Raw genomic sequence first — 18,435 nt, forward strand, 5'->3', positions numbered from 1 at the left:
AGTCATTGATGTCATAACAGACACGGACTGGTTAGAGGAATCCATCCCCGATAGGAAAACGTTTAAAAAAAGAACAGAAAAGCAAAAGAAATTGAAGAGAACATCTGAAACCACAAGAGGTGACAGAACCAGTGCACCCAATACCAGAGACTCTTCAGAAAACAAAAGAATTGTACACAACATAAAAATACATCTTTACATGACAAAAATAATTGAGGATGACAAAGCATCATGTTGAGATTGGGAAGGTATTGTATTGACAGTAACTACTGATTGGTTACATGCTTGAAGAAAAATCATTATACAAATAATAGCAACATGTTTTCAATACACATTTGTGATTTTGGTCAGGAAAACAACTCTTGCTTTATCCTTTTTATTCCACTTTCGTCATTGTATATGAATGATTCAAAAACATTACATTAATGCTAGAAATGAGTTATTGGTGACAATGATGTTAATGCACATGGTTGGATATCATAGATTAATGATTGGAAAACCTTAGGTGGTCTAGTCTTTGAAATCATACTATTTAACATGTCAAAAATAAGTCAAAGTAATAATAATAACAATAATAACAACAATGTAATAGTTCAGTTAATCTACACAACTGCTATAGCTGGAAGGAAACAACTGTTCTCCTAACTCCTTTTTTGGGGTTGAACACTCTCCCTTCTTTTGCCCAAGGGTGACGATCGGGAACAAGGAAACATGAAAATGAGAATTGCTACATTTCACCCACCACCAAACTAAACAGGGTTAGAAGTGACAAGACATACGTTGAAATACTGTAGCATTATGGTAAAGAAAGATGACGAGAGAGAGAGAGAAAGGAGAGGGCATAAAGATCCTGTTCATTATTCCTCCCAGTTGCGTTTGATTTTTTTTTACAGAAATACAGTGAAAAAAAAAAAAAAAAGAACAGTGCTCTGTTAAGTGCGATTGGTAAGGATGCATCTTTTTTTTCCTCCCTAAGTGGGGTTGTTTTTTGCCTGGATGATGTCAGATGTCCATCGTTTGGTTGGAGATAATGGGTAGTTATGTCCTCGGTTAAGTTAAAACAGTTGTAGGTCGTCATGTTGGTCATAATTGTGTCATTTGTCTGTTGGTCTGATCATTGGAACCTTGGAGTTGTGTGTTGACAGTTGATTGGCCTGTGAGCTGGTTTGCTTATCAGTTGATCGGTGCATGGTGGTTGGTCAGACCGTCAGTTGGTTTGACCGTGGGATGTGTTTGTCAGCTGGTCTGATCAGTTGGTTGATACTGCAGATTGGTTGGTGTGTCGGTCCAGTTGGTTAGTTCCCACCACAGCACTTGCTACCACCAGCCTGTGGGGCGGCTTCCTGCAGGTCCACTCCTGCCCGACCACCGGCCCGGCCACCGGCTCCACCCGCTGGCTCGTTCTTAGGAAGCTTCTTGGCTACAGTGAAGGACAGAAAGAAACAGTGAGTAGGAAGCCTTTATGGTTTCTACACATTTGATTTGTTCTGGGAAGAAATGTACACTGAGTATACAAAACATTTTGAACACCTGCTCTTTCCATGACAGACCGACCAGATTAATCCAGGTGAAAGCTATGATCCCTTATTGATGTCAATTGTTAAATCCACTTCAAAATCAGTGTAGATGAAGGAGAGACAGGTTAAAGAAGGATTTTTAAGCCTTGAGACAGTTGAGACATTGTGTACAGTGCCTTGCGAAAGTATTCGGCCCCCTTGAACTTTGCGACCTTTTGCCACATTTCAGGCTTCAAACATAAAGATATAAAACTGTATTTTTTTGTGAAGAATCAACAACAAGTGAAGAAGCCGGATTTGGATACAAAAAGATTTCCCAAGCTTTAAACATCCCAAGGAGCACTGTGCAAGCGATAATATTGAAATGGAAGGAGTATCAGACCACTGCAAATCTACCAAGACCTGGCCGTCCCTCACTCTGGATGAACTGCAGAGATCTACAGCTGAGGTGGGAGACTCTGTCCATAGGACAACAATCAGTCGTATATTGCACAAATCTGGCCTTTATGGAAGAGTGGCAAGAAGAAAGCCATTTCTTAAAGATATCCATAAAAAGTGTCGTTTAAAGTTTGCCACAAGCCACCTGGGAGACACACCAAACATGTGGAAGAAGGTGCTCTGGTCAGATGAAACCAAAATTGAACTTTTTGGCAACAATGCAAAACGTTATGTTTGGCGTAAAAGCAACACAGCTGAACACACCATCCCCACTGTCAAACATGGTGGTGGCAGCATCATGGTTTGGGCCTGCTTTTCTTCAGCAGGGACAGGGAAGATGGTTAAAATTGATGGGAAGATGGATGGAGCCATGTACAGGACCATTCTGGAAGAAATCCTGATGGAGTCTGCAAAAGACCTGAGACTGGGACGGAGATTTGTCTTCCAACAAGACAATGATCCAAAACATAAAGCAAAATCTACAATGGAATGGTTCAAAAATAAACATATCCAGGTGTTAGAATGGCCAAGTCAAAGTCCAGACCTGAATCCAATCGAGAATCTGTGGAAAGAACTGAAAACTGCTGTTCACAAATGCTCTCCATCCAACCTCACTGAGCTCGAGCTGTTTTGCAAGGAGGAATGGGAAAACATTTCAGTCTCTCGATGTGCAAAACTGATAGACATACCCCAAGCAACTTACAGCTGTAATCGCAGCAAAAGGTGGCGCTACAAAGTATTAACTTAAGGGGGCTGAATAATTTTGCACGCCCAATTTTTCAGTTTTTGATTTGTTAAAAAAGTTTGAAATATCCAATAAATGTCGTTCCACTTCATGATTGTGTCCCACTTGTTGTTGATTCTTCACAAAAAAATACAGTTTTATATCATATGTTTGAAGCCTGAAATGTGGCAAAAGGTCGCAAAGTTCAAGGGGGCCGAATACTTTCGCAAGGCACTGTATGTGTGCCATTCAGAGGTGAATGAGCAAGACAAAAGATTTAAGTTCCTTTGAACAGAGTATGGTAGTAGGTGCCAGGCGCACCGGTTTGTGTAAAGAATTGTAACACTGCGGGGTTTCTCACACAGTAGTTTCCCATGTGTATCAAGAATGGTCCACCACCCAAAAGACATCCAGACAACTTGACACAACTGTGGAAAGCATTGGAGTCAACATGGGCCAGCATCCCTGTGGAACGCTTTCGACAGTCAATGCCCCAACGAATTGAGGCTGTTCTGAGGGCAAAAGGATGGGTGCAACTCAATATTTGGAAGGTGTTTCTAATTAAGCAATAAGGCACTAGGGGGTGTGGTATTTGGCCAATATACCACAAACCCTGAGGTGCCTTGTTGCTATTATAAACTGGTTACCAACTTAATTAGAGTGGTACAAACACAGTTGAAGTCGGAAGTTTACATACACTTATGTTGGAGTCATTAAAACTCATTTTTCAACCACTCCACAAATGTCTTGTTAACAAACTATAGTTTTGGCAAGTCGGTTAGGACATCTACTTTGTGCATGAAGTAATTTGTCCTTCAAATGTTTACAGACAGATTATTTCACTGTATCACAATTCCAGTGGGTCATTAGTTTACATACACTAAGTTGACTGTGCCTTTAAACAGCTTGGAAAATTACAGAAAATTATGCCATGGCTTTAGAAGCTTCTGATAGGCTAATTGACATCATTTGAGTCAATTGGAGGTGTACCTGTTGTGTAACTCAGTGCCTCTTTGCTTGACATCATGGGAAAATCAAAAGAAAATCAGCAAAGACTTCAGAAACAAAATTGTAGACCTCCACAAGTCCGGTTCATCCTTGGGAGCAATTTCTAAATGCCTGAAGGTACCACGTTCATCTGTACAAACAATAGTACGCAAGTATTAACACCATGGGACCACGCAGCCGTCATACCGCTCAGGAAGAAGATGCGTTCTGTCTCCTAGAGATGAACATACATAGGTGCAAAAAGTAAAAATCTATTCCAGAACAACAGCAAAGGACCGTGTGAAGATGCTGGAGTAGACCGGTACAAAAGTATCTATATCCACAGTAAAATTAGTCCTATATCGACATAACCTGTAAGGCCGCTCAGCAAGGAAGAAGCCATTGCTCCAAAACTGCCACAAAAAAGCCCGACTACGGTTTGCAACTGCACATGGGGACAAAGATAGTACTTTTTGGAGAAATGTCCTCTGGTCTGATGAAACAAAAATATAACTGTTTGGCCATAATGACCATCATCATGTTTGGAGGAAAAAGGGGGAGGCTTGCAAGCCGAAGAACACCATCCCAACCGTGAAACACGGGGGTGGCAGCATCATGTTGTGGGGGTGTTTTGCTGCAGTAGGGACTGGTGCACTTCACAAAATAGATGGCATCAGGCCTCCCGGGTGGCGCAGTGGTTAAGGGCGCTGTACTGCAGCGCCAGCTGTGCCATCAGAGTCCCTGGGTTCGCGCCCAGGCTCTGTCGTAACCGGCCGCGACCGGGAGGTCCATGGGGCGACGAACAATTGGCCTAGCGTCGCCCGGGTTAGGGAGGGCTTGGTCGGTAGGGGTGTCCTTGTCTCATCGCGCACCAGCAACTCCTGTGGCGGGCTGGGCGCAGTGTACGCTAGCCAAGGTGGCCAGGTACACGGTGTTTCCTCCGGCGAATTGGTGCGGCTGGCTTCCGGGTTGGATGCGTGCTGTGTTAAGCAGTGCGGCTTGGTTGGGTTGTGTATCGGAGGACGCATGACTTTCAACCTTCGTCTCTCCCGAGCCCGTACGGGAGTTGTAGCGATGAGACAAGATAGTAGCTACTACAACAATTGGATACCACGAAATTGGGGAGAAAAAGGGGTAAAATTAAAAAGAAAAAAAATAGATGGGGGGGGGAATTATGTGGAATTATGTGGATATATTGAAGCAACATCTCAAGATGTTGTCAGGAAGTTCAGTCAGGAAGGAAGTTAAAAGCTTGGTCGCAAATGGGTCTTCCAAATGAACAATGACCCCAAGCATACTTCCAAAGTTGTGGCAAAATGGCTTAAGGACAACAAAGTCATATTGGAGTGTTGAAGTGGCCATCACATCACATTGTATTGGAGTGGCCATCAATAAGCCCTGGCCTCAATCCTATAGAACATTTGTGGGCAGAACTGAAAAAGCAGGTGCGAGCAAGGAGGCCTACAAACCTGACTCAGTTACTTACACCAGCTCTGTCAGGAGGAATGGGCCAAAATTCACCCAACTTATTATGGGAAGCTTGTGGAAGGCTACCCGAAAAGCTTGACCCAAGTTAAACAATGTAAAGGCAATGCTACCAAATACTAATTGAATGCATGTAAGCTTCTGACCCACTGGGAATGTGATGAAAGAAAAGCTGAAATAAATCACTCTACTATTGACATTTCACATTCTTAAAATAAAGTGGTGATCCTAACTGACATGACGGAATTTTTACTAGAATTAAATGTCAGGAATTGTGAAACTGAGTTTAAATGGAGTGTATGTAAACTTCCGACTTCAACTGTATATGTTCTTTCATACCCGTGGTATATGGTCTGATATACCACGGCTGTCAGCCAATCAGCATTCAGGGCTCGAAACACCCAGTTTATAAATGCACATATAATATTGTGGTACACGTACCTATGGCCATAAAGATCTCATTGACGTTCATGGCCGTCTTGGCTGAAGTCTCCATGAAGAGCAAACTGTTGTCATCTGCATACGCTTGTGCTTCCTACACACAAAAAAAAGACAGATCTTTAGAGCCCCATCAAACACATTGATACAATCAGTAATAACCCAAAGCTTTGAGAGTTCGTGAGCATTCTTGAATATCAACAGAAACTATGAAAATGACATTTCTAATACATTCTCCTGTTTAAACAAACGTATCATTGACATTTTCCACTAATAGTCCAGTGGGACTAGCAGCATCTAATTGTTAGGAGTTCCTCAATACCTGGAAGTCCACAGCTCTTTTGTTGGCCAGGTCAGCTTTGTTCCCTGCCAGTGCAATAACGATGTTGGGGCTGGCTTGTCGTTGGAGCTCCTTCACCCAGTTCTTTGCACGTGTGAATGTATCCTGCACAGGAAAAAAACATTCTTAATAACATCATAAAAACATTTGTGATTTGATGAAATACGTGACAAAGGCAGATTGCACAATGGATGTTTGTTTTCCCACACAAGAGCTCTATTACATAGCTACAGAAATGTCAGTTACGAGAGCAGAGGTCTGTCCTTTGTTGAGGGTTTGAATAATCAACCTCAGCTAAAAATCACTGCTGAGTGCTGACAACACTCAGGAACCAGTTCCACACGTGACCAGCAGCTGTCACTCACTGTGTTGGTGATGTCATAGACCACGATGGCAGCCTGCGCTCCTCTGTAGTACATAGGGGCCAGGCTGTGATACCGTTCCTGCCCTGCAGTGTCCCAGATCTCAAACTTAACTGTTGTGTCATCCAAGCAGACGGTCTGTGTGAGGAAGGCAGCTGGATGGGTGTAGAGACAAATCATAGACTTAGTTTCAGGCTCTATTTTAAGTCTGCAAATGCCCTACACATAGAAAAGAGGTGTACATTTGACTTCGCCTGTGCATTTCCTCACAGTGGAGTAAAACTCAGTATCTGTACAGGACAGGTATTTTGTTTTCTTCCTTAGATCGTGTCATAGGGGTATAGTTGTCCCTTTTTGACATGGCTGAGTTAAACTAGCACAAGGCAAACATAATCCCAACAGCAAAGGCCATGAGACAGTTAAGAGGAAACGTGAACAGTGGCTTAATGAGAACTCGTGAAGCTACAAAGCCAGCACTGAGGAGAATTGGGAGCCTTCCAACGTTAGAGAGAGGAGGAAGGGACAATTATTAGGTAAATAAACAAGATCGAATCACAGAGCACTAAGCACTGGGTAAAAGGTTACTGTGTAAAGTGGTGAGAGTAAAATATACTAAACAAGACAGTGATGAAAGAGAGGACAAAACATGTGGCTGTCTTTTGGCTAATCCATGGAACATAAAGACACTGCTAATTCAGCCAGTTGTTTCACACGGCTGAGGGAAATGTACAGCAGCGTTCATAGAGGAAGCCTGCTCCATACTGAAGCTCAGTGACTTTTGACCAGACAGCTGACAACAGGTTTTAAAATGTTTTGAAAATGCTGACTCATCCTAAGGCTTTGGCTAGTGTAAGCACCAAGCATCCGGTCTCTCCAGCCTCACCCTGCTGTGGCTGCATGACGCAACTCTACTTTTTAACATGTATTTATAGAAAGTGTAATGCATAAATCACAAAGAAAGCAATCTAGCTAGTAAACCACTAAATCATAATGGAAATTCCCAACACCCGTGTGTAAGTTTATAACACTAGGTGAAGCTGAAAATAAATAGTTACTCATTAGTCATTACCCAATTTTTGCAGTGGAATTCTTTTAATGTTAAAACCATCAAGTATTGGTTTCCAGATCCGTAGATATAGGAGCAGTTCCAGGACAGGAAATCCCATTGTTGATCGACTTCCTTCCTGTTTTAAGAGCCCACAGAGAGAGAGACCCCCTTCTCGCAGCTCCACTCTGGCTAGCATTAAGTCAATACATACCTTATTAGGCAGATGACAAGTACCTCTTTCTCGCACTTATCTATTTTTCAGTTTTGGTTTGAACATTCTCCATAAGGCTTTCTGTGGCCGGGAGTAAGGACATCCCACTCCCTGTGGCATATTTAAAGTGTCAGTCAAAGGCTCGGCTGCTCATGCAAGAGTCAGGTGATCAGCTGCCAAGAAAGATCTGGTTCTGTAGCTCATGTCTACTCCTGACCTGGCCTTGACAACAGCTAGGGTAAGGGCTGCTAGCTAGCAGTAACACATCCCCGGTTACCAAGGCATTCTAAGTGATCTTCCTTCAGTCTACTACACATTCACACTTCCAATCGACTTGACCTTTATAACATGATACTGACTCAACACAAGGACAGCTGTAAAGCAACAAACACTAAGCATGACTAAGACAGTCAGAAAAATGACAATCCCAATGCCAACGGCGTGCCTACTCACCTCCGATGGTGCTCTCCTGGTACTCGTGGAACTGGCCCTTGACGAAACGCAGCACCAAGCTGGATTTGCCCACCGCTGACTCTCCCAGCAGCACCAGCTTGAACTGGCAGATCTTGTTGCTGGCTGCCGCGCCGTTGGTCCGTGCTGGTCCTCCTCGACCTGCCATGCTGCCGAGCTTCACCGGGGTAAGAGGCTCTTGGTGGAAGATGAGGCTGCCTTGGGCGGAGGACTGGGGCTCTGAAGCTGAGCAGGGACTGGAGCTGAGACCGGGCCAGGCGAGGGTGGGCTAAGCTGGGTCAGGTGAGTCTAGGCCAGGAAGTGAGGGAGTCGGAGGAAGAGGGGACTTCACCTGTGTGAGCTGGAAGAAAGAACAGACAGTAATAATATCACTTGTAGGCAGCCAGTGTGATACAGGAAAACTTTAGTAAACTAGAGTGCCTTCAGAATGTACCCCTTGAATTATTCCACATTTTGTTGTGTTACAGCCTGAATTCAAAATGGATTAAATAGTTTTGTTCTCAACCACCAGTCAATGGTGTCATACCAAGTTGGCTACTCCCGCAAGTGTCTGGTATAAACCAATCTACTTTCATGGTCCAGTGTAGTGAGTCCTTTGAATCTTAACCTTTGACTGGGCTTATTATTCAGGTTCAAACAAACCTATAAAATGGTCCTGATGTCCATCAGTTACTCATTAAAAACCCCAAATGCATCAAATCAATGCCTAGCAGACTAATTATTCTGCTCCAGTTGATCAGTGTTGTAAATCAATAATGTTCTGATGAACACCATTGGTCGAGGAACATGTCAGTGCTTCTAAAACACCACCATGGTTTGACAAGAAAACAGTTCAATGTTTAAATTATTAAGGTTATTTTCTGATAGGCCTACTGGAAACCTACATTGTGGTCTGGATGTCCGTTTGAATGAAGCAAGGGCTGGACAGGGAGATAAGCCCTGCCCTCTTCTCTTTTAATTATATTTACTTTAGACTCAACAGTCAAATACAGCAGTGAAGGAAATGTCATGGGGTCCTGTCTAAAGCAACATTTAGATATGCAGATTGGGCCATGAGTACGACCACAATTAACCGTCAGCATTCACAATCATGACGCTTGAACGCCAAATTTGGGGGGGTAGAGACAGTCCCCCACGCTCCCAAACCTCTTGTCTAGACACATTAGCCTAAAGCCGAGTTCAACGGTTGTTCACATCCAACTCAATGCAACCTGTGTGTGTGTGTGTGTGTGTGTGTGTGTTTTCTCAGACCACAGAGCTGAGGACCACAGTGAAAACACAGAACAGGAAATGATAGTCTGAGCTGCTTGCCCCAAGGACTCCTGTTTCTGTGTTTACAGTCCACCTTGGGCCTGCACACATCCGTCTTAACTTAGATAGTCACATGATGATGTGCAGATTGAGTACACTGGCCCAACCATAAGATGACAGAGTCCAAGTGTTCTTCTTTACATTGACTGAGGAATATGACTACAGTAAGAAACACTTAAACAAATCTTCCATAGAGCTACTTCACGAGGTCAGTCAGCTTCTGCTTGGTGAAAGGGACAGGAAACTGAATTAATATCATAGCAGGAAGTGAACATTGCAGAAGGACAAAGTAGCATGCACATACGCACATAAATACAGTACTGTTGGCCCTTTATACTAAACCATTCACTGTTAGGACAACCAGCCTAGGTTAGCCTACAATGCTAAAATCCATAACTAAGTGTGAAACATCACAATAACGTCACAAAATAGTTATACACGACACAGTGTACAGGCTTCTACTATAGGCCTGTCTTCCAACAGTGAGTGCATTCAAAGATTGAAATAACACACTTGACTAGAGGGGGGAAGAGTAATGTCGGGGGGGGGTGTCTCGCCATGGGACGTAGAGAAATGTGTACAGTTTTCTGCAATTCTACAGTGATAATAAATTGCAGTTCTAAAGCTAATTCTCTACAGTTCTACACATTTTGCCAAGGCTTATGCTGTGTTCTTCCACCATCAGTGACTCAAACAGAACTAAATCAATGAGGCTCCCATGGCTTATTTTGTTTATTTTGATCCCAAAATTCTGTTTTCCTCATTATTTTTTTTGTATTTATTTTAATTTATTGTTTACAGGTTTCCGTTTTGCTGTCTTATTATTATTATTATTATTGAAAAATAATACAAATCTGATGTTTTATTTCCACAACAATGCTTAAAGACATCTACATTTTTGGGTGTAGTTACCCTTTAATGCAAGTGTGCACCAGCAAGAGACCGCTGTTTGGTTAGCAACGTTTCTGTAGTGCTCATGTGATTGGCCATTTGTTTTGCATACTCTGCACTGGATTGATGCAAATAATCATGAAATCATTTTCCCAGGTAGGCATAGGCAACTTTGTAGTTAACATTTCATTGGCAATGTTTTTGGGAAGCCATCTCTACCAGAAGACTTAACATTAGCATCTTCGCTACACAGAGTGTAGACATATGCGCGCACCACACACACAGTTTCAGAAAGTTGCAGGAAAATGCGAATAACTGATTTTATTTTACTAGGCAAGTCAGTTAAGAACAAATTCTTATTTTCAATGACGGCCTGTTCAAGGGCAGAACGACAGATTTTGTACCTTGTCAGCTCGGGGATTTGAACTTGCAACCTAACCACTAGGCTACCCTGCCCCCCCTGTCTTATGATTAACTTGGGCAAATGAATACATTTTCTAATAAGTTCAATACATTTGAATATTGTTGAATTATGTTTTGTCTGAATTTTGTGATTCTGTCCACAACATGGATTTTATAGAGTCCTGGTTAAGGAGCGAGAGAGAGGTAGGCCAGCCAGAGTAGGGTTGCTGTTGACGCTCAGTCCTTCCCAGGCCAGGCAAGGACCTAATCTTCTGCATGCGACAGAAGATCACACTGTGTTGGTACCACACACTGGCCTGAGAGGGTCAACCCAGCACAGAGCAGACAGTACAGCAAGGTAGCACACCAAGGTAGAACACCAAAGGCCTAGACTACTGCCACATACACACCTATGTGCTGATATGAAGACGCTGAGGTACAAACAAGACAGGAAGTTGTAAGAAAGCTAATAGACCAAGTCTGTGGAACTAAGCTCAATGTCTTTGTGTTTCTGAGAAGAACGTAGAATCATCCTAGTATCTCTTCTAATTAAGCTAGCCTAAACAGGTCACTTCGGTCAAATGTTTGGAGGCACTTTTTACACAATGCGTTTACCCTTACCAGTATGTCTACCATTCTAAGACAAAACAACAGGTGTGACTGCTCTCCAACCTTGATAGTCTACTACACACACACTATGGAAATGAAGAGGTCAGCATGCCTCACTGCCCCAGGACAAGTTTCCATAGCCAAGGACAGGGAGAAGAGGGGAGGGAGAGGCCGGGATGAGATGAGGGCTTCAGAAACCAAAAACAGGATAAGGGAGTGAGAACATTTAACCAAGGCTAGTCATACGAGCCCATATTTTATATTAGTGTCAGTAACACTGATAACACTCTAAATAATATAAAACACAGAGGACAAACATAACTGAAAATCTGATCTGCATCAAAAAGTCCTGTGTTCAATCCACCATTATAAACCAAAAACAGTTTAGGACATGGTTATTGAACAGTATAGTGAACAGGGCGGCACACAATTGGACCAGCGTCGCCCGGGTTTGGCCGCCATCTTAAATAAGAATTTGTTCTTAACTGACTTGCCTAGTTAAATAAAGGTAAAATAAAATAACAAAATCCTTGGTAATATGATTGACTGATTGCTAGAGGGCCTGTAGTGGCTGGCCCAACACTCACTCCTGTTCTGAGAGTCACTCAGAGCAGCATCATGCATCTAAGCAGCCCTCTGCTGGCATCTTTAATGGACTCTGGAGACCTCCACACACTGAAGTGGGTCAGAGAGATGGAGGGGAGAGAGGCTGGGTCAAAGAGAGATGGTCAAATGTTCTTACAGCCTCCCGTGGGCTTTGCTGCCAGCTTGAAATCCAAGCACTTAGTAAAAACACAGCTACTGAGAACTGGAGGCACCACCCACAATTAACTACATACAGATATTGCATGCATTGCCCTCATGATCCAATCAACAGCTTCTCACTCACATGCATGAGGTAGACTTTAATGCTATTCAAGACAATGCATGCACAAATATATCAAATGAAGAAGCCACGTTCATGATGGACATGCTGACCAAACCGACTCCGCGTGTGTATGTTGGTGTTCCCTATCCCCACCAGACGCGTTTATGCAGGTTAAAATACCAAAACCAACTATATTAATTTGGGATCAGGTCAAAACACACATGAAACATTAAATTGACATTTCGCTAGCTAGCTTGCTGTTGCTGGATAATTGGTCCTGGAGATTAACATTAGGTTGTTATTTTACCTGAAATACATCTGGTCTTTTTTTAAAACATTTTTAAAGCTGAATCTTTGACCCACAGTTAAATTATTTGATTAATATCTCCTTGTTCAGAGTCTTTCTTCTTCTGTGGATTTTACATGGCGATTGGCAACCAACTTTAAGGTGCATTACCGCCACCAACTGGACTGGAATGTGGACCGTGTTCATCTTTCAAATCACCCACGTTGGTAAATGCTCGTAAAAACCAAATGGGTAGATGGGAGAGGCGGGACTTGCAGCGCACCTAGCGTCTAAAATATAACCAAGTTCTATTAGAGCCTGGCTACGCAGACACACGTTTACACACGCAAGCACTTTGGATTAAACAATTAAATAATAAATGTTAACATTCATGTCATTCAACGTGGTCAGTTTTGTCAGCATGTTAGTAAGTCTGAAAAAGAGTGTGGGGGAGGGGGAATTCTCAGTAGCTGTTCAGTTTCTATTTAACATGACCAGTGACATCAGTTACCATCACAGTGTGGGTTTCCTCTTATACTTGACATCCCAAACATTACACACACACACACACAAGATGAATGGTCCACCCACATGGCCTTAAGTTGGCTAACATTAAGTACCCACTCTCATATTTAGCCATGAACCCCATCCGCTATGCACAACACTACTCTTAACTAGGGACGGGACCCGACCAGTATCGCGATACTCTTTAGTATCGTGGCAAGGAATCAAAAACACAAAGTGGATTTAACTTTAGGAAAACAGCCATAATGTTGGAAACAAACATCATTATGTTGTCATCCAGAGTGATCCATTATTTATTTTTCCAAGCTATAGCACATGTTTTACACACAGCAGGTCTTTTAAAGGACCAAAGAGTTAGATCTGCTTTGTGGTTTCATTTTTGACATGGAAAACATATTCTGGTATCGTCCCGGCCCTACTCTTAACCTCAGAGCCAACCCCATTATTGACCACAACTAGCCTAAAGGTATGCTTCAATCACAGTCCCACTGTGCTCTGCTGTCAGGTACAACTTAGCCTGGATGCCAGTCAGTTTCTGCTCTCTTGTCAACTCGTTATGGAATTGTCATACCAATCATTGCTGAAAGGCTTGATAATGACATTGGAGTAGGCAAAAGCACAAACAGATCTGGAATCAGGCTAGGTAAAACTCTTAGGCCAGTGCTGTTCATGGTAATCAGAAGGGGGTGGAATGGGACTGACCAGAAAGAGTACCCGGTGTTACTCGACTGCGAGTACCCGGTGTTACTCGACTGCGAGTACCCGGTGTTACTCGACTGCGAGTACCCGGTGTTACTCGACTGCGAGTACCCGGTGTTACTCGACTGCGAGTACCCGGTGTTACTCGACTGGGTAGAATGAAGTTGGTTGTACTATGAGAATGCACATAATTCCCCTAAACAACTGAACAATAAACACCCCAATAGGCCTCTGAGCTGTGTGTTCCCAAAGGACAATTCAGTCTCCCACTCCTAGACTCCAGTTGAACCATCAACTAGCCCATTTCCTGGCACAGCCATTATCTACAGATGTGTCAGCGTGTGACCGTGTCAACGTGCATTTGTCATCAATGCCATGGAATTAGTGGTGCAACAAGCTGTCATGCAGACAGACATAATTTAACCAGTTACCTAGGAATAAGTGGTGACATGACAACAGGTTCTCTGAACTCCAAAGGTGGAGGGACCAGAGGAATTAGATGTAACGGGGAGGGAGGGTGGAGCTAGCAGCAGCCATACCATCCCGCCTGGCCTGCATCCAGCTGTTAGCTTGGCTTTCATCTGAAGTTTAAAAGGGTTGGGCCTGGATGGGAAACCGTCAGGGAGGATAAACCCAGAGGGGGAAGAGAAAGCGAGACACCCCAATCGAGTAGCACAGTGGACTATTTCAATAATGTATGCAAGAGAAACTAAGCCTAATGACTAAGGGATGGGTCAATAGGAAGAGGAAAGGTGACTAAGGCTGCGTATAGACAGGCATTCCAAATTCTGATATTTTTTTCAGTCGTTAGTCTTTTGACCAATCAGATCAGCTCTAAAAAAGATCTGATTTGAAAAGATCTGATGTGATTGGTCAAAAGACCAACGAGTGAAAAAAATATCAGAATTGGGCTGTCTGTCTAAACACAGCCTAAATCTCTGGAAATGCAAACAGGATACACATCACTAGCAAATGATTGGGGCAGGCAAGGGGGAAATAATTTCCTTCTCTTTCTGGCTCCCTATGTGAGAAACATGACAGCCAAGCAAAAGCCTGTGTAATACAATTCTACTCCATGCCGATAATTTGGCCTCTCACATTAAAGGGAAATGTATGCAACAAGTGGTGGAAAAAGACAACAGTTTCAGAGTTAATTGAAAATAAAGCCATTGTTGAGTAAGCCTAGATACCTTTTTCAGGAATTTTCTCTTGTGGTCGATATGGTCCATCTACTAGAAACTCGTGGACAATATGATACAGATATTTAAAAAATAATAAATGAAAATAATGAAAACTAATATGTATAATTAAAGTATAAATGACCAAAATTTACAAGGTAATCTATGACCAAATATTAAGGTGACCGTTTTAAATTACCAGTAGCTTTGCAACCCTAAGTGAGATTAAAAAAAACATCTGTTTTTGCATAGGCCTACTAGACTAAACCCCAACCCCCAATTCAATTTGAGCATGGGGCTAGTATGAGAAATAAGAACCCCAGACAGAGCCTCGGCTGCAGAAATAAAGGGTCGGGGTGGGGTTAGTGGGTGTCTCAAATCAGGCTGTGATGAAGCACACACAATTATTAATGGCTCAAACTTAATGAAATAATTTCCCATTTGTTTAGGCCTAAATTGTGGTTTAATCAATAGGTCTTGATCTTGTAAGTCTCAAACAAGTCTGGTAGCAAACTGACCAGTAACCCAGTCTGCACATAGAACTCTCCAGCTTGGAAAACATCACACCTACAGGATATCTTCAGTCTTTTGAGGAGTCATCAGAATGACCCTTTGTGAATGGGCATGCTTCTCCTCCTACACACCCGATTAATTCATTCCTCCATCGACTCCAATGCATTACAACCTTTCTGACCACACTAACGCATACTAATTAGGCTTACTTTGGAATTAACATTGAAAAGTGTTGTTTTACTAGCCATTCTGTCAGGAATATTTGGAAATATCATAGAAACTGTCTTAACTAGGCTTACAACACCAAATCAAACAAACATTTTATGCCACCTAGTAATATTGCCTTTTATATAATGTTTGCCTGTGTCAAAATGTGTCACCACTCTCAAAGGACAAGGTCCACACCATAACATGGCAGAAACTTGAGAAAATTAAAAATCCCTTCTCTAGTCCTGTTATTAAGCCATAACACAATGAGTTTCCAATGAGGATTTACCCTGGTGTTTACCCAAAAGACTCAAGCCCAGTCCACTTTTCAGCTGGCACTTACATAACAATGTCTAAAATGTGAACTTCAACAGCTTCTCACAAATGAACTGTCTTGAATGATGCAGAGGTTGACTCTGCTTGCCCAAAGTCTTAGTGTCTCACTCCTGATAGAAACTCAATTACACTAGAGCTTACATTTAAAAAAAATATATATATATATATTAAATCAGCAATTCAGTCTCCTTTTCACCCCATTTAACAAATGATTTACGTAACAAAAGGCACATCTCAAGATGAGTGGGTTATTTGAATCAGCTGTATAGTGCAAAGGCAAAAACCAAAACGTGCACCCAGGGTTTGGGAAACTCAGCTCTAAGGTATGCAATGACTGACATGACAAGAGGAAAATGGACGATGCACTACCCAATGTCATAATTGCACCTTGTACATTCTACTATTACAACTTTCAGGAGTAAGTTGAAAGCCGAACTGAGTTAGGTGGGACTCCCGTGCCCACCCTCCTGTCGACCCCACAGTTTGTGAACAACTACCATAGATGACCTGCAGTAAGGGTGAAGGAGTGAACAAGGGTACAGGACTGATGAGACGCAGTAAGTTAGGAGGGACACCACATTCCACCATAGACCAGAGAAAAGGAAGCATGCAATTCATACAAAAGTAACATGACACAGACAGACTTCCACGATGAGGGCTACATCAGATAACTGACCTACATGTACCATCATTGACATCAAGTACAGACAAAAAATGTAACTCAGAAAATGATGGCATTCAAAATGATGAGCCTAATTAGATACAGCCATGCCCTTTGAACTCCAATTATCCAAAATATGTTTTGAGACCTAACTAAGTAAACGATAACCAGTGGCAAGATAACAATTAACGTAAAAGAGCAGGTGACGTGGGTTACTGCAAGATGGAATGATTCGTGATCATTACCAGGCAGAAACCATAAATAGCTATTAAGTTGGTGGGTTTCAAACTTCCTCATACTATCGTCATCATCACTGATACCAAGAGCCTGCTGACACCAATGGCAATGAGCTAAGATACTCTGTTGAAAGCTAGAAATCAACATATGAAAGGTTTATCAAATTGATTGGACCAAAAATAAAATCTACTAGCTATATAGTTAGTTAGCTGTCAGTTAAAGGCTAACTAGCTATGAAATACAAATCTAACACATGACATTTCTGTAATTTAGCTAGCTAGCCCACAAAGTTACAGTAACTAGCTAGCTTTTAAAAGCCAAACAATTTTATAAAATGGATATATAATGTCAATAAGAGCTATAGTTGAGTAGCTAGTTAGCTGAGTAGACGACAAAAATATGTCTACTGTAAATTAACGTTACTGCCAGTAAAAACCAAATTGAACGACACTGACGAAAGCTAGCTAATGCTAACTAACTTGGCTATGTTTATGATGACATCGCACAGAAAAGACGGGGTAAATCAAACATCTAAAGATAAATAACTATTTGGTCAAATTATGAACAAAGCTTTTTATTGTTTGCTAACTAGTTACCGCATTAGCTATCTGCACAAGTAATTAGTCCCATTTAACATATCAATCTGACAGTCGTTAGCTAGCGACGTATCTCTGGCTAGGTAGCTAGCTAACGTTAGTTTACTGTCTAGTTGCTTGAGCAAAATTTGACAGTGGAAATCTGAACCAAAATAGTATAGTTAACAGCTTACCGTTAGAGGCAAAGGTCAGACATGCGTTCCCTTTTCTTCGTATACACTCACTTTGCACAATTTCGACTGACGACTTTTCTCTCTATCACAGCTCACTACGACTGCTCAACAGATAGGCCCCGGCCTTCACTTCTGCTTGGTGCCTTTTTTTTCCGGGATCCTCCCACTTCCTGAAGGTGTGGCTTCCCTCTGAGTATGTGTCGTTGGGAACCTGGGAACTGTAGTTTACTAAATTAATTAACACAAATCTGGTCAGGGATGATTATTTAGGTGTAGTCTCCGTAAACAGCCTTGTTGGCTCCCACATTGTATCAATGCTACTGATTTTTGCCTAGTATCGGATTTACGAGACTAATTTATGAGTGGCAAGCAGTGGCAGTTGCCACTATCCCCAGCGCAAGATAAAACCGCATATATATTTTTAAATATGTAAAAAAAACATCAAACTAGCATTTACATAGGCAGCCCAGTTCTGATATTTTTTTACACTAATTAGTATTTTAACCAATCACATCAGATCTTTTAACATCAGATCTTTTTCAGAGCTGATCTTTTTGGTCAAAAGAAACACCCCTGGCACCAGATAGACAATCAACAACTCAGATTCGGCCCATCGTTTTTCAAATGTATTTAATAAAATCTTTACAGAAGTTTGCTTTAAATGTATCACCATCTGGTGGCGCTAAAGACCATGATATTTGCCATCATCTCTGATATCATTTCAGATCTAAATTTTGTTAATCAATGTACACTCACTGACCCAAACGTTCATGTTGTGGGCATCCAATGGAGAAGCCCCAGTATTTTAGGGTGGGTTTATCTAAAGGCATAGGTCTATCTAAAGAGATATTGTTGGATGTTGAGTGATTGACTAACAATATTTATGTAATTGTGTACCACTACTGTGACCTGCTCAGTTTAA

General features: G+C 42.0%; 1 protein-coding gene across 1 annotated transcript; it reads right to left on the reverse strand.

Moving 5' to 3' along the window:
- Positions 1-229: 229 nt before the first annotated feature.
- LOC139421169 (ras-related protein Rab-5C-like) lies at positions 230-17,661 on the reverse strand. The gene is made up of 6 exons (XM_071171783.1): positions 17,514-17,661; positions 8,004-8,361; positions 6,295-6,446; positions 5,912-6,034; positions 5,593-5,686; positions 230-1,420 (listed from the first exon to the last, which is right to left on the reverse strand). Exons 2-6 carry the CDS (start codon positions 8,167-8,169, stop codon positions 1,296-1,298), a joined length of 660 nt encoding a protein of 219 aa, XP_071027884.1. The 5' UTR covers positions 8,170-8,361; positions 17,514-17,661; the 3' UTR covers positions 230-1,295.
- Positions 17,662-18,435: the final 774 nt, after the last annotated feature.

This window comes from Oncorhynchus clarkii, chromosome 12 (assembly GCF_045791955.1).
Source record: "Oncorhynchus clarkii lewisi isolate Uvic-CL-2024 chromosome 12, UVic_Ocla_1.0, whole genome shotgun sequence".
Lineage (NCBI taxonomy): Eukaryota > Metazoa > Chordata > Actinopteri > Salmoniformes > Salmonidae > Oncorhynchus > Oncorhynchus clarkii.